The 23,191-nt window shown below is 47.6% G+C and overlaps 1 protein-coding gene across 6 annotated transcripts in view; it reads left to right on the top strand.

Annotated features, from left to right (window-relative positions):
- HABP4 (hyaluronan binding protein 4) overlaps nucleotides 1-23,191 on the top strand; it is a 114,228-nt gene that overhangs the window by 41,978 nt on the left and 49,059 nt on the right. For all 6 annotated transcript variants that reach the window (XM_063913740.1, XM_063913739.1, XM_063913737.1 and 3 more), the window contains exons 3-4: nucleotides 2,452-2,602; nucleotides 10,323-10,466. In XM_063913740.1, coding sequence (XP_063769810.1) covers nucleotides 2,452-2,602; nucleotides 10,323-10,466 — 295 coding nt within the window. The remainder of the gene's footprint in view (nucleotides 1-2,451; nucleotides 2,603-10,322; nucleotides 10,467-23,191) is intronic.

The following is a 23,191-nucleotide window of genomic DNA, read 5'->3' as shown; positions in this document are numbered from 1 at the left end:
CTGCCTTTTTAGACACATGAGAGACCTTCAGGAGCAAATGGTAAAGTGCGCAAAAATATTTTGGACACTTAGAATTTTTTGGCTGGATTTTTCCAGGCCTGTTTGAATATGTCATCTAACTCTGTAGAGTCAGGGAAAGTGACATTAGACTTGTTTTGTACAAAGTAAAATGACTTATGTGATGCAGCGTCCTCTAGAGGAAGCTAGACTTAGGGGTTCAATGCCGTGAGCAGAATCTGGATCCCCACTAACGGGATCCAGGTAATCCCCATCCTCCTGTATATCATCTGTATCCGAGTAGAGCAGGTAACCCACGCTTCTGTGGACCTGCGTGAGGGGAGGGAGGTGGGGAGAAAGCTGTGCATTTGCCCTAGCAACTAAATCTGCAACACAGCTTGTTGTAGTAGCTGAGTCTTCTGCACATTAGCAGCGAGCTGGGATGACATATCTGACATCCTAGTTTTAAGAGACCCTAACCAGTGGGGCTCTGGATCCTCTTCCCCAGCCCCTTCACTCTTTTGTGAAGATTGACTGACTGCATTGTTCACATGAAACAGAATCTGTAGATAATGGAGAGAATCTGGTGTGACGCACACTGCACAGCTTGTGTTTACCCATGTTTCACAGTAAGCACAAAACGTACACAGTTATATTGCAAACCTGCCCTACTGTATGTGAGAGGAGACAGAGGGATGATACCAGTACACCCTGAGCTGCACAGCCCCAGTGACGCTGTCGGCTCTGCAAATCACAGTAACACTAACGGTTTTTGTCCTAAAATAGGACCCAGATGGTGTACACAAGCGGCTCTCCCCCTTTGCTACACCCTGTACCAGATATCCAGCGTGGCTGAGGACTCAGGAAGCACTGTGTGTGCTGTATATGGCTGCAGTAAGCAGAGGAAGGTGCCAAAATACCTCAGGTCCCGCTCTGATGAAGCTCCGCCCCCTCCAATGGAGCTGGAGATGCACGAATAGCTTATATTGGTAGATTATACTGGTGAAGTCTCCTTTTGTGCTCAAAACATCAGAACAAGTGCTAGTCAAGCCTTTTGTGCCAGTTCCACAAGGGCGAATCTTAGCGGGACCCCCCCGGGAGGGTCCAATGCGCCGCGCCTGCAGTCAGCTGCGCTTTGAACCGGGGGACTTCCCTAGCGGGGCCCCCGGTTTGTATTCGCCACAGATGTCGCCTTCAGGCGGTGTGCTGCGGCTGTGACAGCCAAGGCGCAGTGCTCTGCTGAACAACCCCTGGTCCTGCAGCAGGGGAGTGGCTCTGACCGTTCCGTCCCCCCTCCCCCCAACTCCCACGGTGCAGGTATACGGTCGCCCAGACAGCATACCGAAAATAACAGAAAAAAAAAATTGAAGAAACTCTCTGGAGCTGCAGAGATGTGCATCCTCTAGTGAGGGCACTTTTTTCTAAACTGCCTGTGGGAGGGGGCATAGAGGGGAGGAGCCAGCACACCCAGTTGAAGAAATTTAAAGTGCACTGGTTCCTTTGGACCCAGTCTATACCCCATTGAACTAGATTCCCAAATATCCCTTATAGATGCTAGAGAAATAGAACAATACAAAAATCTTTGGTCTGAATCATTGATTTCTTATTCGAATATACATGTTCTTCACAAGCATTCAATATGGTAGACTGACTACTCCTCTACAGCAGTGTTTCCCAACCTCCGTTCTCAAAGGACACTAACTGTCCAGATTTTAGTGATAGCCATGCTTGAGCATATAGTATATGGCTAAATTAAAATTGCTGAAATTAAGTCACCTGCACTCAAGTGTGGCTATGCTTAAAACCTGTAATGTTAATGTGTCTTGAGGGCTGAGGTTGGGAACCCCTGCTCTACTGGGGTTTCAAGCATATGGTTTGGACATTTGACTCTTTATATCCTTGCCTTTTTGTATGCTTTCTTATGTTATTAGAAAATGGTCATGGTCTGTGTGGGTTTTTTTTATTTTTTTTGTGTCCATACACCTGTGTAATGCTGCTTTCTTTACAATTATACATTTTTCTGAATTATAACTCCGTTTGGAGCGCTGTGCCTCCCTACTGAAGTATATACAAATTGGACTGCAAATACCATTTGAATTTGCATTATGTATGTATGGTCAGTACATGAGCTAAAATGTCAAGTTTAAACTGCTGTAACCAGATAAAGCATTATACAGATGTAGCCATGCTCATCTTTGCCACGATGCAGCATGCTGGGATGAGACTATTCGCAGCCAGCGATCACTTCATTAATTCCTAATTGAATTAAAGGAGCAATCACCAGCTGCAATTAGTCAGTAAGCTGCATCGCATTAAGAGGAGCATGGCTACATCTGTATAATGTTGCTATAACAGCAATGGACTAGTTGGCTGGAACAAAATGTGGACATTGGCAGAAAGCAAGTGATTCCAAATGGCTTATTTTTATTTTATTATTTTGTTCCCTTTCCTTAGGCCAAAAACTTGCTCCAAAACAGTCCTTGCACAAAGTGATTCAGAATGAGAATAATGGTGCACAAGTGAAAACTGAAAGAGCTCAGCGTAGAACAGCTTTCAGAGAGTTCCGTCCAAATGTCGAAAAACCTTTGGATTACAGCATTGACAAGTATATAATCTGTTTAATATGTGTGTGCTGTTCTGCATAGGAAGTCTTTGTGTGTGTATGTATGTATGTATGTATGTATAATAGAGCGGCACTCAGCGTCTTGATCAAAAAAGTAAAAAAGTGTATTTAAAACACCAACAAGAACCAACGTTTCGGGACACACAGGTCCCTTTGTCAAGGTGTGTGTATGTGTGTGTGTGTGTGTGTGTATATATATATATATATATATATATATATATATATATATATTTATATTTATATATTTATTTATTTTGTACTTCCTTAAGGCATATAGTAATGTACTCCACTACAATCCATGTAATACCAATGTGCCACAAGGTCTTAGCAGCTGCTTTTTTTTTGTTTTTGTTTTTTTTTTTTTGTTACTTTCTGATTTTATTCATACTTCTCGCCTACTATGGGATGTATTCAATTGATGTTGGCTCCTTTCCGACAGGATCTGACATTTCAGTATTCAATTAGGATTGGCCGTTCCTGATGATGGCAATCCAACTTTTTTTTTTTTTTTTTTAAGTCTGTCAGATTTGGCCGCGAATCCAACAATGCGCGGATCCGCGGCTAATCCGCCGATCCATGTGTTTTCTGAGAAGTCGGATTTTCTGACTTGTCGGATAAATGGGAGTTTGAATAGGCCGAATCTGGACTCCCGTTTATCCGATGTATAGTTGGGTATCAATGTACTCTACAGAAGTACAAATTGAACAGAAATTCAGTGATCTATTTCTCATTACAAAAGGATAACCTGTTTGTAATGTAGTTAATCTTACAGAACTGGATTATACTAGTAGCATGAATCTTTTCACTTCTGTGTTGTACAGTGACTTACCACTATCGGACATACTCCATTTAAATCTTAAATCTTACATGATTTGTTATATGTAGCTATCAGGCACTCCTAAGGGTGTGTACACACGGTGAGATTTTTCTTTCGATTTTGACTATATAGTCAAAATTGCAAGAAAAGTTAGTGCAGATTGCAAGGTGAAAGTCACCTTGCGATCCCGATGCGCGGTCCCGCCAGGTCGGCATCGCAAGAAAAGATAAACTGTGCAGGCAGGTCAGTCCTTGCTAGATCGGTGTACTATCTAGTTCATCTCGCATATCAATGACATCTCACATAAGCCAAAATCTCACATAATCCAAAATCGTTAGCACACATAGTCCATATCTCAAGAAAAGTTAGTCAAAATCGGTGGTGCTGGGCTCCGGGGAGTTCAAGGGAAATCGCAAGTGAAAATCGGCCATAGCAAGGATCTCACCGTGTACACACCTTAAGTATTACAACTGCTGTATCATTATGGTTGAAGTAAATAAGCAAAATCAACCTGTAGCAGGCTGCATTAGTACAGTTGATCAATGTTTCCCTCAATAGAATATTTGCTGAACTCAATTGTGTTTTCTTCAGATTTTTACTTTGTATACTGCTGCTGCTAAACTAGAAATTGAGCATGTTTTAGAAACTTGAAGATCTCATCTGAACACAAGATCAGCTAAAGTTTTTAATAGAAACCTAAGTAATGGCTATAACTATTGCGCTAGGTGTACTAGTGTTAATCCCAGCCTACCTTGTTAAACTTTCTATTTGTTCAAGACCACAAGATTCTCTGTAGCACTAGATCCCCATCAAGCTATTGCTGCATCATCCTATGTAAAATAGGGTCTCAATCAAATTGTTCTAGTTTAAGCTGCCGTCTGCACAGCATCATTACCCTTCAAAAATGACCTAATCAAAAGGAGTCTCTTAAAATGGCTTGCTTATCTCTGCAAAAACCCCAAAACTTGTCTCTACCTACAGATGTAGCCACTCTCATCCAGCCTGCGGCGTAAGCACACGCACCATGTCAAGGCGCAGGTGAGACTTCGTACACCGACCTTGTATTTCTGTGGGTGCATGTACTTAGACACATGAGCACGTCCTAGTTGCGGGCTCGCTTACCACGCCTGGATTGCAGTGAATACGCCAAGCTGCAGGCTAGATGATCGTGACTACTGTACATTTGGGAAAGAAACGAACACTAAGGGGTCTGTTCATGAAGCGGTGAAAAGAGTGGAGAAGTGAGCTTGTGGAGAAGTTGCCCATGGCAACCAATCAGCTACGTTGTACAATTGTATGTATATTATAAATAATACTTCACTGCTGATTGGTTGCCATGGCCAACTTCTCCACTGGCTCACTTCTCCACTTTTCTCTGACGTCCTAGTGGATGCTGGGAACTCCGTAAGGACCATGGGGAATAGACGGGCTCCGCAGGAGACTGGGCACTCTTAAAAGAAAGATTAGGTACTATATCTGGTGTGCACTGGCTTCTCCCTCTATGCCCCTCCTCCAGTTAGAATCTGTGCCCGGCCAGAGCTGGATGCACCTAGTGGGCTCTCCTGAGTTCACTAGAAAAGAAAGTATTTGTTAGGTTTTTTTATATTCAGTGAGATCTGCTGGCAACAGACTCACTGCTACGAGGGACTGAGGGGAGAGAAGCAAACCTACCTGCTTGCAGCTAGCTTGTGCTTCTAAGGCTACTGGACACCATTAGCTCCAGAGGGATCGAACACAGGGCCCGACCTCGATCGTCCGTTCCCGGAGCCGCGCGGAGTAGCGCACAGCACTGCAGCTGTGCGCCATTGCTCCCATAGCACACCACACACTCCGGTCACTGTTGGGTGCAGGGCGCTGGGGGGGGCGCCCTGGGCAGCAATTAGTTTACCTTTTGGCACAAATAGCACATAATACAGTGTATAACACTGTATATGTGCAAAAACCCCCGCCATTGACATTATAAAAAGTGTGAGAAGCCCGCCGCTGAAGGGGCGGGGCTATCTTCCTCAGCACAGCCAGCGCCATTTTCTCTTCACAGCTCAGCTGGAAGGACGCTCCCCAGGCTCTCCCCTGCAGTATACAGTACAACAAGGGTAAAAAAGAGAGGGGGGGCACATAAATTTAGGCGCAAATTGGTCTTAATAAGCAGTTATTGGGAAAAATCACTCAGTATAGTGAAAATCCCTGTTATATAGCGCTGTGGTGTGTGCTGGCATACTCTGTCTCCCCAAAGGACTTTGTGGGGTCCTGTCCTCAGTCAGAGCATTCCCTGTGTGTATGCGGTGTCGGTACGGCTGTGTCGACATGTTTGATGTGGAGGGCTATGTGAAGGCGGAGCAGGAGCCGATAAGTGTGATGTCGCCCCCTACAGGGCCGACACCGGAGTGGATGGATATGTGGAAGGTATTAACCGACAGTGTCAACTCTTTACATAAAAGGTTTGATGACGTAACAGCCTTGGGACAGCCGGCATCTCAGCCCGCGCCTGCCCAGGCGTCTCAGAGGCCATCAGGGGCTCAAAAACGCCCGCTAGCTCAGATGGCAGACACAGATGTCGACACGGAGTCTGACTCCAGTGTAGACGAGGATGAGACAAATGTACAGTCCACAAGGGCCATCCGATGCATGATTACGGCAATGAAAAATGTGTTGCTCATTTCTGACATTAACCCGGTTACCACTAAAAAGGGTATTCTGTTTGGGGAGAAAAAGCAGCCAGTGACTTTTCCCCCATCTGATGAATTAAATGAATTGTGTGAAGAAGCGTGGTGTTCCCCTGATAAGAAACTAGTGATTTCTAAGAGGTTACTGATGGCGTACCCTTTCCCGCCAACGGATAGGTTACGCTGGGAGACATCCCCTAGGGTGGACAAGGCGCTCACACGATTATCTAAAAGGGTGGCACTGCCGTCTCAGGATACGGCCGCTCTAAAGGAACCTGCAGATAGAAAGCAGGAGGCTATCCTGAAGTCTGTATATACACACTCGGGTACTATAATGAGACCTGCTATTGCTTCAGCATGGATGTGTAGTGCTGCAGCAGCATGGTCTGATACCCTGTCAGACAACATTGATACCCTCGACAGGGATGCTATTTTGCTAACCATAGAGCATATAAAGGACGTAGTCTTGTATATGAGGGATGCACAGAGGGACATTTGCCGGCTGGCATCTAGAATTAATGCAATGTCCATTTCTGCCAGGAGAGGATTATGGACTCTGCAGTGGACAGGTGATGCTGATTCTAAAAGGCACATGGAGGTTTTGCCTTTATAAGGGTGAGAAATTGTTTGGGGACGGTCTCTGACCTCGTATCCACAGCAACAGCTGGGAAGTCGACTTTTTTTACCTCAGGTTTCCTCTCACAGCCTAAGAAAGCACCGTATTATCAAGTACAGTCCTTTCGGCCTCAGAAAGGCAAGCGGGTCAGAGGCGCATCCTTTCTGCCCAGAGGCAGGGGTAGAGGAAAAAAGCTGCACCAGACGGCCAGTTCGCAGGAACAAAAATCTTCCCCTGCTTCCACTAAGTCCACCGCATGACGCTGGGGCTCCACAGGTGGAGCTAGGTGCGGTGGGGGCGCGTCTCCGGAACTTCAGCGACCAGTGGGTTCGCTCACAGGTGGATCTCTGGGTTCTACAAGTGGTATCTCAGGGACACATGCTGGAGTTCTAGGCGACTTCCCCTCGCCGTTACCTCAAATCAGCCTTGCCAGCGGCTCCCAGGGAAAGGGAGGTAGTTCTGGCGGCTATTCACAAGCTGTACCTTCAGCAGGTGATAATCAAGGTACCCCTCCTTCAACAGGGACGGGGTTACTATTCCACAATGTTTGTGGTACCGAAACCAGACAGTTCGGTGAGACCCATTCTAAATTTAAAATCCTTGAGCACTTATGTAAGGAAGTTCAAGTTCAAAATGGAATCGCTCAGGGCGGTTATTGCAAGCCTGGAAGAGGGGGATTTTATGGTGTCGCTGGACATCAAGGACGCTTATCTGCATGTCCCCATTTACCCACCTCACCAGGAGTACCTCAGGTTTGTGGTACAGGACTGTCATTACCAATTCCAGACGTTGCCGTTTGGTCTGTCCACGGCACCGAGGGTATTTACCAAGGTAATGGCCGAAATGATACTCCTTCGGAAGAAGGGAGTTATAATTATCCCGTACTTGGACGATCTCCTTATAAAGGCTAGGTCCAAGGAGCAGTTGTTAGTCAACGTAGCACTATCTCGGGAAGTGTTGCAACAGCACGGCTGGTTTCTGAATATCCCAAAGTCGCAGCTGATTCCTGCGACGCGTCTGCTGTTCTTGGGCATGATTCTGGACACAGAACAAAAGGTGTTTCTCCCGGTGGAGAAGGCCCAGGAATTGTCAAAGTGGTCCGGATCGCATCTTCAGATGCATCGGCTGATCACCCTGTCCCCGAGGGCCAGGGTGTCTGCTGTGGTGGCTGCAGAGTGCTCATCTTCTCGAGGGCCGCAGATTCGGCATACAGGACTGGGTCCTGGTGACCACGGATGCAAGCCTACGAGGTTGGGGGGCAGTCACTCGGGGAAGGAACTTCCAAGGACAGTGGTCAAGTCAGGAGACTTCCCTTCACATAAATATTCTGGAACTAAGGGCCATTTACAACGCCCTGAGTCAAGCAGAACCCTTGCTTCAAAACCAACCGGTGCTGATTCAGTCAGACAACATCACAGCGGTCGCCCATGTAAACCGACAGGGCGGCACAAGAAGCAGGATGGCGATGGCAGAAGCCACAAGGATTCTTCGATGGGCGGAGAATCACGTGCTAGCACTGTCAGCAGTGTTTATTCCGGGAGTGGATAACTGGGAAGCACACTTCCTCAGCAGGCACGACCTCCACCCGGGAGTGGGGACTTCATCCAGAAGTCTTCACGCTGATTGTAAATCGTTGGGAACGACCACAGGTAGACATGATGGCGTCCTGTCTCAACAAAAAGCTAAAAAAATATTGCGCCAGGTCCAGGGACCCTCAGGCGATAGCTGTGGACGCACTAGTGACACCGTGGGTGTACCAGTCGGTTTGTGTTCCCTCCTCTTCCCCTCATACCCAAGGTACTGAGGATTGTAAGAAAGAGAGGAGTAAGAACTATACTCATCGTTCCGGATTGGCCAAGAAGAACTTGGTACCCAGAACTACACGAAATGATCTGAGGACCCATGGCCTCTGCCTCTCAGACAGGACCTGTTACAGCAGGGGCCCTGTCTGTTCCAATACTTACCGCGGCTGCGTTTGACGGCATGGCGGTTGAACGCTGGATCCTAACGGAAAAGGGCATTCCGGATGAAGTGATTCCTACACTGATAAAGGCTAGGAAAGACGTGACAGCACAACATTATCACCGTATATGGCGAAAATATGTTGTCTGGTGTGAGGCCAGGAAGGCCCCTACAGAGGAATTCCAGCTGGGTCGATTCCTGCACTTCCTACAGTCAGGAGTGACTATGGGCCTAAAATTAGGATCCATAAAGGTCCAGATTTCGGCCCTATCTATTTTCTTTCAAAAAGAACTGGCGTCACTGCCTGAAGTTCAGACGTTTGTTAAGGGAGTTCTGCATATTCAGCCCCCTTTTGTGCCTCCAGTGGCACCTTGGGATCTTAACGTTGTGTTGGATTTCCTGAAATCCCACTGGTTCGAGCCACTTAAGACCGTGGAGCTAAAATATCTCACGTGGAAAGTGGTCATGCTATTGGCCTTAGCTTCGGCTAGGCGTGTGTCAGAATTGGCAGCTTTGTCGTGTAAATCCCTTATCTGATCTTCCATATGGACAGGGCAGAATTGAGGACTCGTCCCCAATTTCTCCCTAAGGTGGTATCAGCGTTTTATTTGAACCAACCTATTGTGGTGCCTGCGGCTACTAGGGACTTTGAGGACTCCAAGTTACTAGATGTAGTCGGGGCTTTGAAAATCTATGTAGCCAGGACGGCTGGAGTCGGGAAAACTGACTCGCTGTTTATCCTGCATGCGCCCAACAAGCTGGGTGCTCCTGCTTCAAAGCAAACTATTGCGTGCTGGATCTGTAGCACGATTCAGCAAGCTCATTCTGCGGCAGGATTGCCGCATCCTTAATCCGTAAAAGCCCATTCCACAAGAAAGGTGGGCTCTTCTTGGGCGGCTGCCCGAGGGGTCTCTGCTTTACAGCTTTGCCGAGCTGCTACTTGGTCGGGTTCAAACACATTTGCTAAGTTCTACAAGTTTGATACCCTGGCTGAGGAGGACCTTGCCTTTGCTCATTCGGTACTGCAGAGTCATCCGCACTCTCCCGCCCGTTTGGGAGCTTTGGTATAATCCCCATGGTCCTTACGGAGTTCCCAGCATCCACTAGGACGTCAGAGAAAATAAGAATTTACTCACCGGTAATTCTATTTCTCGTAGTCCGTAGTGGATGCTGGGCGCCTGTCCCAAGTGCGGACTCTCTGAAATACATGTATATAGTTATTGCTTAACTAAAGGGTTATTGTTATGAGCCATCTGTTGCTGAGGCTCAGTTGTTTGTTCGTACTGTTAACTGGGTATGGTTATCACGAGTTGTACAGTGTGATTGGTGTGGCTGGTATGAGTCTTACCCTGGATTCCAAATCCTTTCCTGGTAATGTCAGCTCTTCCGGGCACAGTTTCCCTAACTGAGGTCTGGAGGAGGGGCATAGAGGGAGGTGCTAGTGCACACCAGATATAGTACCTAATCTTTCTTTTAAGAGTGCCCAGTCTCCTGCGGAGCCCGTCTATTCCCCATGGTCCTTACGGAGTTCCCAGCATCCACTACGGACTACGAGAAATAGAATTACCGGTGAGTAAATTCTTATTTTTTCACTGCTTTATGAATAGACCCCCTAAGACTTTGTAACCCTTTTTGTGTTCTAAGTTTTGAGAAAGAGAAACTGGTCAGAAATTGGGTTGCAAACCAAAGAGGAGGAGTACGAGGAAGAGGTGGTTTTTCAAGAAACACTGATTATGAAAACCAAAGAGGGAAGCGAGAGTTTGAAAGGCACAGTGGTAACGATCGTACGTAAGTATGCTGTGGAATAATTTCATATATCAGGTTGGTGAAACGTTAACTATTGTATTCAATAGGCTGGAGTAAAATAGTACTACAGTGTCACCTCCCAACATGACCCTCTCTGGGAGGGACACAATGCTCTGCTCCTAGACTTTTCTCTTAATGTATGATTGCCGGCACCTGTGCTGAAACACCTTTCTTATCTATTAACCCATAGGTCTACAAACTCTGTCCTCATTACCCCACACAGTGCATGTTTTGCAGGTCTCCTCCTCACAGAATCACAAGTGAAATAATTAACCCCACCTGCAGAGCTTTTAAAATGTGTCAGAGTAATGAATACACCTGTGCACCTGCTGGGTTACCTGCAAAACATGCACTGTGTGGGTAATGGGGACTGAGTTTGCAGACCTATGTATTAAGCTGTTCAACACAGGTGATGGCAATCACAAATTAAAGTCCAGAAGCAGAGCATTGTGTCCCTCCTGTAGAGGGTCATGTTGGGAGGTATGCAGTGTTATTGCAGAGTTTGAATGCCTTTCCGTCTCTTGTACTAAAACTGTTAATGTTAATTTCTCTATCGTCCTAGTGGATGCTGGGGTTCCTGAAAGGACCATGGGGAATAGCGGCTCCGCAGGAGACAGGGCACAAAAAGTAAAGCTTTTCCAGATCAGGTGGTGTGCACTGGCTCCTCCCCCTATGACCCTCCTCCAGACTCCTGTTAGATTTTTGTGCCCGGCCGAGAAGGGTGCAATCTAGGTGGCTCTCCTAAAGAGCTGCTTAGAAAAAGTTTAGCTAGGTTTTTTATTTTACAGTGATTCCTGCTGGCAACAGGATCACTGCAGCGAGGGACTGAGGAGAGAAGGAGTCAACTCACCTGCGTGCAGGATGGATTGGCTTCTTGGCTACTGGACATCAAGCTCCAGAGGGACGATCACAGGTACAGCCTGGATGGTCACCGGAGCCGCGCCGCCGGCCCCCTTGCAGATGCTGAAGTCAGAAGAGGTCCAGAATCGGCGGCTGAAGACTCCTGCAGTCTTCTAAAGGTAGCGCACAGCACTGCAGCTGTGCGCCATTTTCCTCTCAGCACACTTCACACGCGGTCACTGAGGGTGCAGGGCGCTGGGGGGGGGGCGCCCTGGGAGGCAAATGTAACCTATATTAAAGGCTAAAAATACCTCACATATAGCCCCCAGAGGCTATATGGAGATATTTAACCCCTGCCTGATTTCTCTAAATAGCGGGAGACGAGCCCGCCAGAAAAGGGGTGGGGCCTATCTCCTCAGCACACGGCGCCATTTCCTCTCACAGCTCCGCTGGTCAGGACGGCTCCCAAGTCTTTCCCCTGCACTGCACTACAGAAACAGGGTAAAACAGAGAGGGGGGGCAAATTTATGGCAATATTTTGATATAACAAAGCAGCTATAAGGGAGCACTTATTATAAGGCTATCCCTGATATATATATATATAGCGCTTTTGGTGTGTGCTGGCAAACTCTCCCTCTGTCTCCCCAAAGGGCTAGTGGGTCCTGTCTTCGTTAGGAGCATTCCCTGTGTGTCTGCTGTGTGTCGGTACGTGTGTGTCGACATGTATGAGGACGATATTGGCGTGGAGGCGGAGCAATTGCCAAATATGAGGATGTCACCCCCTAGGGAGTAGACACCAGAATGGATGCCTTTATTTATGGAACTACGGGATAGTGTCAACACGCTAAAGCAGTCGTTTGACGACATGAGACGGCCGGACAATCAATTAGTGCCTGTCCAGGCGACTCAAACACCGTCAGGGGCTGTGAAACGCCCTTTGCCTCAGTCGGTCGACACAGACCCAGACACAGGCACTGACTCCAGTGGTGACGGTGACGAATCAACCGTATTTTCCAGTAGGGCCACACGTTATATGATTTTGGCAATGAAGGAGGCGTTACATTTAGCTGATACTACAGGTACCACTAAGCAGGGTATTATGTGGGGTGTGAAAAAACTACCTATAGTTTTTCCTGAATCAGAAGAATTAAATGACGTGTGTAATGAAGCGTGGGTTGCCCCTGATAAAAAGCTGATAATTTCAAAGAAATTATTGGCATTATACCCTTTCCCGCCAGAGGTTAGGGCGCGCTGGGAAACACCTCCTAGGGTGGACAAGGCGCTAACACGTTTATCTAAACAAGTGGCGTTACCCTCTCCTGAGACGGCCGCACTTAAAGATCCATCAGATAGGAGGATGGAAAATATCCAAAAAAGTATATACACACATGCAGGTGTTATACTACGACCAGCTATAGCGACTGCCTGGATGTGCAGTGCTGGGGTAGTTTGGTCAGAGTCCCTGATTGAAAATATTGATACCCTGGACAGGGACAATATTTTACTGTCGTTAGAACAAATAAAGGATGCATTTCTTTATATGCGTGATGCACAGAGGGATATCTGCACACTGGCATCACGGGTAAGTGCTATGTCCATTTCGGCCAGAAGAGCTTTATGGACGCGACAGTGGACAGGCGATGCGGATTCAAAACGGCATATGGAAGTTTTGCAGTATAAAGGGGAGGAGTTATTTGGAGTCGGTCTATCAGATTTGGTGGCCACGGCTACAGCCGGGAAATCCACCTTTCTACCTCAAGTCACTCCCCAACAGAAAAAGGCACCGACCTTTCAACCGCAGCCCTTTCGTTCCTTTAAAAATAAGAGAGCAAAGGGCTATTCATATCTGCCACGAGGCAGAGGTCGAGGGAAGAGACAGCAACAGGCAGCTCCTTCCCAGGAACAGAAGCCCTCCCCGGCTTCTACAAAAGCCTCAGCATGACGCTGGGGCTTCTCAAGCGGACTCTGGGACGGTGGGGGGTCGTCTCAAAAATTACAGCGCGCAGTGGGCTCACTCGCAGGTAGATCCCTGGATCCTGCAGATAATATCTCAAGGGTACAGGTTGGAATTAGAGACAGATCCACCTCGCCGTTTCCTGAAGTCTGCTTTACCAACGTCCCCCTCCGAAAGGGAGACGGTTTTGGAAGCCATTCACAAGCTGTACTCTCAGCAGGTGATAGTCAAGGTACCTCTTCTACAACAAGGGAAGGGGTATTATTCCACTCTTTTTGTGGTACCGAAGCCGGATGGCTCGGTAAGGCCTATTCTAAATCTGAAGTCCTTGAACCTGTACATAAAGAAGTTCAAGTTCAAGATGGAGTCACTCAGAGCAGTGATAGCGAACCTGGAAGAGGGGGACTTTATGGTATCCTTGGACATCAAGGATGCGTATCTCCACGTTCCAATTTACCCCTCACACCAGGGGTACCTCAGGTTCGTTGTACAAAACTGTCACTATCAGTTTCAGACGCTGCCGTTCGGATTGTCCACGGCACCTCGGGTCTTTACAAAGGTAATGGCCGAGATGATGATTCTTCTTCGAAGAAAAGGCATATTAATTATCCCATACTTGGACGATCTCCTAATAAGGGCAAGGTCCAGAGAACAGCTAGAGATGGGATTAGCACTGTCTCAAGAAGTGCTAAAACAGCACGGGTGGATTCTGAATATTCCAAAATCCCAGTTAATGCCGACAACTCGTCTGCTGTTCCTAGGGATGATTCTGGACACGGTTCAGAAAAAGGTTTTTCTCCCGGAGGAAAAAGCCAAGGAGTTATCCGAGCTTGTCAGGAACCTCCTAAAACCAGGAAAGGTGTCTGTACATCAATGCACAAGAGTCCTGGGAAAAATGGTGGCTTCTTACGAAGCAATTCCATTCGGCAGATTCCACGCAAGAATTTTCCAAAGGGATCTGTTGGACAAATGGTCAGGATCGCATCTTCAGATGCACCTGCGGATAACCCTGTCTCCAAGGACAAGGGTGTCTCTTCTGTGGTGGTTGCAGAGTGCTCATCTATTGGAGGGCCGCAGATTCGGCATACAGGATTGGATCCTGGTGACCACGGACGCCAGCCTGAGAGGCTGGGGAGCAGTCACACAAGGAAGAAACTTCCAGGGAGTATGGACGAGCCTGGAAACGTCTCTTCACATAAACATTCTGGAACTAAGAGCAATATACAATGCTCTAAGCCAGGCAGAACCTCTGCTTCAGGGAAAACCGGTGTTGATCCAGTCGGACAACATCACGGTAGTCGCCCATGTGAACAGACAGGGCGGCACAAGAAGCAGGAGTGCAATGGCAGAAGCTGCAAGGATTCTTCGCTGGGCAGAGAATCATGTGATAGCACTGTCAGCAGTGTTCATCCCGGGAGTGGACAACTGGGAAGCAGACTTCCTCAGCAGACACGATCTTCACCCGGGAGAGTGGGGACTTCATCCAGAAGTCTTCCACATGCTGGTAACCCGTTGGGAAAGACCAATGGTGGACATGATGGCGTCTCGCCTCAACAAAAAACTGGACAGGTATTGCGCCAGGTCAAGAGATCCGCAGGCAATAGCTGTGGACGCGCTGGTAACGCCTTGGGTGTACCAGTCGGTGTATGTGTTTCCTCCTCTGCCTCTCATACCAAAAGTATTGAGAATTATATGGCAAAGAGGCGTAAGAACGATACTAGTGGTTCCGGATTGGCCAAGAAGGACTTGGTACCCGGAACTTCAAGAGATGATCACGGAAGATCCGTGGCCTCTACCTCTAAGGAGGGACTTGCTTCAGCAGGGTCCCTGTCTGTTTCAAGACTTACCGCGGCTGCGTTTGACGGCATGGCGGTTGAACGCCGGATCCTAAAGGAAAAAGGCATGCCGGAAGAAGTCATTCCTACTTTGATTAAAGCAAGGAAGGAAGTAACCGTGCAACATTATCACCGAATTTGGCGTAAATATGTTGCGTGGTGCGAAGATCGGAGTGCTCCGACGGAGGAATTTCAACTGGGTCGATTCCTACATTTCCTGCAATCAGGATTGTCTATGGGTCTCAAATTGGGATCTATTAAGGTTCAAATTTCGGCCCTGTCGATTTTCTTTCAAAAAGAATTGGCTTCAGTCCCTGAAGTCCAGACCTTTGTTAAGGGAGTGCTACATATACAGCCTCCTGTGGTGCCTCCAGTGGCACCGTGGGATCTCAATGTGGTTTTGGACTTTCTAAAATCTCATTGGTTTGAACCACTAAAAAAGGTGGATTTGAAATATCTCACATGGAAAGTGACCATGCTTCTAGCCCTGGCTTCGGCCAGGAGAGTGTCAGAACTGGCAGCTTTATCTTACAAAAGCCCATATCTGATTTTCCATTCGGACAGGGCAGAACTGCGGACTCGTCCGCATTTTCTCCCTAAGGTGGTGTCAGCATTTCATCTGAACCAGCCTATTGTAGTGCCTGCGGCTACAAGTGACTTGGAGGACTCCAAGTTACTGGACGTTGTCAGAGCATTAAAAATATATATTGCAAGGACAGCTGGAGTCAGAAAATCTGACTCGTTGTTTATATTGTATGCACCCAACAAGATGGGTGCTCCTGCGTCTAAGCAGACGATTGCTCGTTGGATCTGTAGCACAATCCAACTTGCACATTCTGTGGCAGGCCTGCCACAGCCTAAATCTGTAAAGGCCCACTCCACAAGGAAGGTGGGCTCATCTTGGGCGGCTGCCCGAGGGGTCTCGGCATTACAACTTTGCCGAGCAGCTACGTGGTCAGGGGAGAACACGTTTGTAAAATTTTACAAATTTGATACTCTGGCTAAGGAGGACCTGGAGTTCTCTCATTCGGTGCTGCAGAGTCATCCGCACTCTCCCGCCCGTTTGGGAGCTTTGGTATAATCCCCATGGTCCTTTCAGGAACCCCAGCATCCACTAGGACGATAGAGAAAATAAGATTTTACTTACCGATAAATCTATTTCTCGGAGTCCGTAGTGGATGCTGGGCGCCCATCCCAAGTGCGGATTATCTGCAATAATTGTACATAGTTATTGTTAACTAATTCGGGTTATTGTGGAAGGAAGCCATCTTTCAGAGGCTCCGCTGTTATCATACTGTTAACTGGGTTTAGATCACAAGTTGTACGGTGTGATTGGTGTGGCTGGTATGAGTCTTACCCGGGATTCAAAATCCTCCCTTATTGTGTACGCTCGTCCGGGCACAGTACCTAACTGGAGTCTGGAGGAGGGTCATAGGGGGAGGAGCCAGTGCACACCACCTGATCTGGAAAAGCTTTACTTTTTGTGCCCTGTCTCCTGCGGAGCCGCTATTCCCCATGGTCCTTTCAGGAACCCCAGCATCCACTACGGACTCCGAGAAATAGATTTATCGGTAAGTAAAATCTTATTATCGAGTTCTGTATGTTGTCGAAAAAAACGGTCTCCATCTAAGTATTATTGCACCTACAGTTCTCATATACTACTGCTGCAGTCGCATCCATCCCTTCTCCAGTGCACCAGGGCCCTTGCGACTTGGATTTGCACAGGGCATCTTTCGTATGAATGTGCATCATAGTTGCAATGTGAGGCGACAAAACAGTTTTGTGAGACTCTGCAGATTAATTTGGTGTGACACTTGTATATGTCTGAATCTCTGTCATTGCTGTATGCTTCATTTTATGCACCAGTTAGCTATGCATGTGGCTAGAATGTCCAAGGGCCAGATTCGGCTATGGACTGCATCTTTTTTTACAGCGGCTGTGCTAAAGTAAGCAAAAGCTTCAGGAGGTAGCTTGAGTTAAGATGCCCACTGCCGGCTTCTGTGATAGTGTCAGATCGTCTGTGTGACCATTGTACATACGAATAACCCTTGAGATGCTCAGGAGATCTGGTTAAATCATGCTGCTGGAGCTAGTGAAGCTGCATGACGCAGCTATGGTCTTCAGCACGCCCAGAAAATGGGACCAATACGCCCCCGTTTTCTGAAATGCTGCCTCTCTGCCCCAATTGCCAGTGGCATCTCAATGTGGCATTTGGAGCATTGCAAGAGGCATTGTCTCTTTTGCCCAGATCTAAAATTGGAGATGTGCGTAAACATCGGGTTTACATAAAGCTCTAAATTAGATCACAAACCCACTAATTAGAAGAGGTGTCTTCATACGCTTGGCCATGTAGTGTAGATACCATAGTTCACAGGTATTACTATTGTTTGCAATGCCCATTTGTTATCATGATTAAAAGCAGCAGAGGATGTGTAACCATAGCACTGGCGGCAACTTATGGTGCATACACAGATATCACACACGATAACGCTAATTTTCACCCTTTTGAGCGATATTGTCCAGTGTGTACAGCAGACATGTCATACTCATGATCCTCCAGCTGTTGTGAAAGTACGAGTTTGACACACCTGGTGTACTGTATGCTACAGATGATGCGTGATCCTGCGCATCGTTTTTGTCCACTGCTATCGGCTGTCAATTTGGACTTATTGTCCAAAACTGCATGCACGGGCTGGCCACAGCATAACGTCACTGTATGCACTATATCGGCGGCCGGGGAAACACTGTGATATCTCTCCCAGGGCACATTGCATAGTGTTTGTTCACCTTAACTTTAATCCCCTTAGTATTTCTTTCCATTTATGTAAATGTGTTTTTGCCTTGGTAATAAATTCAGAACCCAACAAGTAAGCACTACCTAAAGTATATACTAAATCAGTCCTTATCTATTATCAAGCTTTTTCTAATAAAAAAACAAATACAGATGTGTCCTTGTACATCTTGCCTCAATATGGCATGAGTGAGCTGACAGGTAGTGTGCAAAGTTTCTGTTGGATGAATGTATTGTTTTTTTTTTTTTTTTTTTACGGTTTCTCTAGCATCCATAAGGGATATTGGGGGGGAAACTAGTACGATGGGGTATAGATGGGGGTCCAAAGGAGCCAGTGCACTTTAAATTTCTTCAACTAGGTATGCTGGCTCCTCCCCTCTGCCCCCTCCCACAGGCAGTTTAGAAAAAAGTGCCCTCAGGAGAGGATGCACATCTCTGAAGCTCCAGAGTTTTCTTCAATTTCATTTAACTTATTTTTTCAGTATGCGGTCTGGGCAACAGCATACCTGCGCCGTGGGAGTTTGGGGGGGGGGGGGCAGAGCAGTTTCCCTGCTGCAGGACCACCGTCCTGAGGGGCTGTTTGTTCAGCAGGGCACTGAGCCTTGGCTGTCACAGCTGCTGCACGTCGCACACCCCTAGCGCTGCCTGAAGGCGACATCGGTGGTGAGTACACTCCGGGGACCCCTGCTAGGGGTGTCCCTGGTTCAAAGTCTGGCTGACCACGGGTGTGGTGTACGGGACCCTCCCTGGGGTGTCTCGCTAGGATCCCCCGTGTACACACTGGCACAAAACTGCTTAACTAAGCACTTGTGTGAGGTTTTAAACTTATTTGGAGTCTTTACCAGTATAAATATGTACAGCTCCGGCAACATTGGAGGGGACGGAGCTTCCTCAGAGTGGGACCAGCTGCGTTTTTGGTGCCTTTTTGCCTCAGACACGCTGGATATCTGGTACACGGTGTAGCTAAGGGGGGAGCCGCTTGTGTTCACTACAGAGCTGACTGTCTCACTGGGCTGTGCAGCTCAGGGTGTACTGGTATTATACCTCTCTGTCTCCTCTCACATACAGTAGGGCAAGCTTGCATTAGAACGGTGTATGTTTTTGTACTTTATGCACAGCTTGTGCTTACCCATAGTTCACAGTATCTGTCACACCAGATTCTCTCCCATTATCAAATGACTGTTTCCTGTGAGCAATGCAGTCAATCTTCACGAATTAGTGAAGAGGTTGGGGGAGAGGGTACAGAGCCCCACTGGTTAAAGTCTCTTAACTATGATGTCTGATATGTCATCCCAACTCACTGCTAATGTGCAGAAAATTCAGTTACTGCAACAAGCTGTTGCAGATTTAGCTGCTAGGGCTGATGCACAGCCTTCCGACCCCCTCTCTCATATGCAGGTCCACAGAAGCGTGGTTTACCTGCTCTACTCTCTGATACAGATGATATACAAGATGATGGGGATGACCTGGATCCCGATTCTACTCGTGGTATTGAACCCCTCATTTCTCTTACGTCCTAGAGGATGCTGGGGTCCACATTAGTACCACTGGGTATAGACTGGTCCCTTGGGAGCCTATGCCCCTCCTACCAGACTCTGTTTAGAAAATGTGCCCGGTGGAGCCGGTCACAGCAAGGGGAGCTCTTAGGAGTTTTTCTAGTTTTATTGTTTTTCTAAGAGTGTTGGGTACAGGAAGGCTGCTGGCGTCTGCCTCCCTGCTTGGGGGGGTGGGTGGTGTGTTTGTAGGGGTAGGTAGGAACCAACTGTAGAAGTTAATGGTTCTCTATCTCCACTGACAGGACACTGAGCTCCTGAGGGTGCTGATTGCAAGCCCATGAGGCGACCGCTCACTACCGCAGCACGGCAGCCACCTCAACAGAGGCAGAAAATAGAAGAGTGGGGAGTGACACCAGCAATCCGGCAAGCAGGTCGCCGGCGGGAATGGTGGCACAAGGGTGGGAGCGCAGCTCTGACAGGTTGAGCTCCGGAGGGCTCAGCAGTACTTGATATGTGGCGCTGTGAGGGGTGCCCTGGGCCAGCGCAAACACCCTACACTCACCCTACACTGGTCACATATACAAACAGGGGCTAATCCCAGTGTTAGCAGCTAAATCACCTCAGTCCAGTATAATCTGTGAAAGCGGGTAGACTCGCCATTACAGGGGGCGTTGCTTCAGAGCTGATCCAGCACTTACCAGCACCATTTTCTCCCTGCAGATCACACTGAAGAGACGCTGACAGGGAGTGCTACCCTCCACATAACTCCAGCATATTTCTGCGTTACCAGGGTGTTCTAGACAGGGGGGAGAGTGTAATTATCACTGTTTATTCTATTAAGGTTATTCAGTCAGCGCCGGCTGTTTTAGTGTATTAACTGCCTACTGGGGCGCTGTGTGGCTGGCTCCTTATACTCTGTCTCTCTCTGAAGGTACTCTGTGAGAAATGGTCTGCATTTTTCTGTGTTTGTATAGTTCACATAAACATGTCTAGGAACTCTGTATCTTGTGCTGCAGAGTGTATCTTCTCCTGAAGTCTATTCCATGTACTCAGGACTATAATATACTGTCTCAGCCTTCTGAATCCGAACCCCCATGGGTGGATTCTTTTAGGGGAATGATATCCCAAATTTCATCTCGGATAGCTCAAAATGATACTGATACACAGGTTTTTAGAGTCTAAAGTTTTGTCGTATTCAGCTCCCACTACCTCATCAAAGACCCCAATTGTATACCCTAATAAAGCATTCTCTTGCCCAGATAATGCAAGCTGACACGGATACCGACTCTGATACAGGGGATGGTGATGGGGATATGCAGGGCGGAGATGCATCCATTGCTAAGGGGGTGCAACTCATGATTGAGGCTATTTGGGACATTTCTCTAACGTCCTAGTGGATGCTGGGGACTCCGTAAAGACCATGGGGAATAGACGGGCTCCGCAGGAGACATGGGCACTTTTTAAGAAAGAATTTAGATTCTGGTGTGCTCTGGCTCCTCCCTCTGTCCCTCCTCCAGACCTCAGTTTGAATCTGTGCCCGGACGAGCTGGGTGCTTTTCAGTGAGCTCTCCTGAGCTTGCTGTGAGTATTTTGCTAGGTTTTTTATTTTCAGGGAGCTCTGCTGGCAACAGACTCCCTGCATCGTGGGACAGAGGGGAGAGAAGCAGCCCTACTCTCTGAAGCTAGGTCCTGCTTCTTAGGCTACTGGAAACCATTAGCTCCAGAGGGATCGTACACAGGATCGCACCCTCGTCTGATCCCAGAGCCACGCCGCCGTCCCCCTCGCAGAGCCGGAAGACTGAAGCCGGGTGAGCATGAGAAGCAAGAAGACTTCGAGATCGGCAGCAGAAGACTCCGGTCTTCACTGAGGTAACGCACAGCACTGCAGCTGTGCGCCATTGCTCCCACACACCTCACATACTCCGGTCACTGTAAGGGTGCAGGGCGCAGAGGGGGGGGCGCCCTGGGCAGCATATGGACCTTTTTTGGCAAAAGTACACATATATACAGTTGGGCACTGTATATATGTATGAGCCCCCGCCAAGAAAATTTATATTTAAGCGGGACAGAAGCCCGCCGTCGAGGGGGCGGGGCTTCTTCCTCAGCGCCATGTTTTTTCTCCACAGCACCGCTGAGAGGAAGCTCCCCAGCCTCTCCCCTGCAGATACACGGTAGAAGAGGGTAAAAAGAGGGGGGGCACATAATTAGGCGCAAAAATCAATATAAACAGCAGCTACTGGGTTAACATTAAGTTACTGTGTTGTTCCTGGGTTTATAGCGCTGGGGTGTGTGCTGGCATACTCTCTCTCTGTCTCTCCAAAGGGCCTTGTGGGGGAATTGTCTTCAGATGAGCATTCCCTGAGTGTGGTGTGTCTGTACGTGTGTGTCGACATGTCTGAGGTAAAAGGATCCCCTAAGAAGGAGATGGAGCAAATGTGTGTGAGGGTTGTCTCCGTCGACAACGCCGACACCTGTTTGGATATGTGTAATTAAGTGCGAAGGTGAATTTATTGCACAAAAGATTAGAGAACAGACAGGGAATCTACCCATGTCTGTCCCTATGTCGCAGAGACCTTCAGAGTCTCTCAATGCTCACTATCCAAAATAAGACACTGATATCGACACGGAGTTTGACTCCAGTGTCGACTACGATAATGCAAAGTTACAGCCAAAATGGCAGTAAAGTATTAATATATGATTATTGTAATAAAAGATGTTTTGCATATCACTGATGACTCATCTGTCCCTGACACAAGGGTACACATGTTTAAGGGGAAGAAAGCTGAGGTAAATTTCCCTCCTCTCATGATGAAAAAGAGCGGGAATCTCCAGACAAGAGACTGCAGTTTCCCACAAAGAATTCTTGGAGTATCCTTTCCCTACTAGGGTCAGGATACAATGGGAATCTTCCCCTAGGGTGTCACGTTTGCCCAAAAGGTAGCCCTGACTTAACAGCTATCCTCAGGGATCCTGCAGATAGCGTGCACATTCTGGTACACTACTCAGACCGGCGATTTGTGTCGGCATTGGTTTATAGCGCTGTAGCAACGTGGACAGGTACCTTATCAGCGGATATTGAGACCCTAGTGTGTGTGTATATATGTATATATATTAAAGATGCTGTCTTGGATATATATGTATGTGTAGATATATAGTGTGTTAGTTTTGATGTGGGTCAGGGGGAGTCGTGGGCACATGATCTTGAAAATACTCCTGCAGGCATAGTTTGCGGGCGAACTTGTATAGATCAGTTTGCCAGTCGAGTTCATCAAATTTTGTGGTAGGAACGAATGATAGGCTATAATTGAGGACTTTGGTCTCCAGATGATTTAGTTGGCGGTCCGAGAGGTTGTACACTACGTCTTCTTTCTGGTGGAGGTGTTTCTGGAGCCTCGTGTTGGACTTCCTAAATCCCAGTACATTCGAGCAGCTAGAATTACCAGCAACCCCGTTGCTCTGAAAGGAGCACTCTCAGAGGTTACTCAACGGTTTGTACAGAGGATATCAACTTAATACGTTACAGAATTTGGAGAAAGAGACGGCCACCATTGACAGGGATGATCTTTTAAAGCCTAAACAGAAGAAAACACAAATCATACCCTTTGTCTCCAAATTTAACACTACCAGCCCTGTGGTACCCAGGGCCCTCAAGGCCTTATGGCCCATAGTAGCTACTGATCAGAAGCTTCCTACACTGCACAACAAACGACCTATGGTATGTCATACTAAGGGCAAAACTATCAGAGACTTTGTAGTATATGCGGACATTACAAGTTTCAAGAAACTTCCAT

Source organism: Pseudophryne corroboree, chromosome 1, assembly GCF_028390025.1.
Source record: "Pseudophryne corroboree isolate aPseCor3 chromosome 1, aPseCor3.hap2, whole genome shotgun sequence".
Taxonomy (NCBI): Eukaryota; Metazoa; Chordata; class Amphibia; order Anura; family Myobatrachidae; genus Pseudophryne; species Pseudophryne corroboree.
The sequence above is the reverse complement of the archived record's forward strand: the minus strand, read 5'-3'. Positions and strand labels throughout refer to the sequence as shown.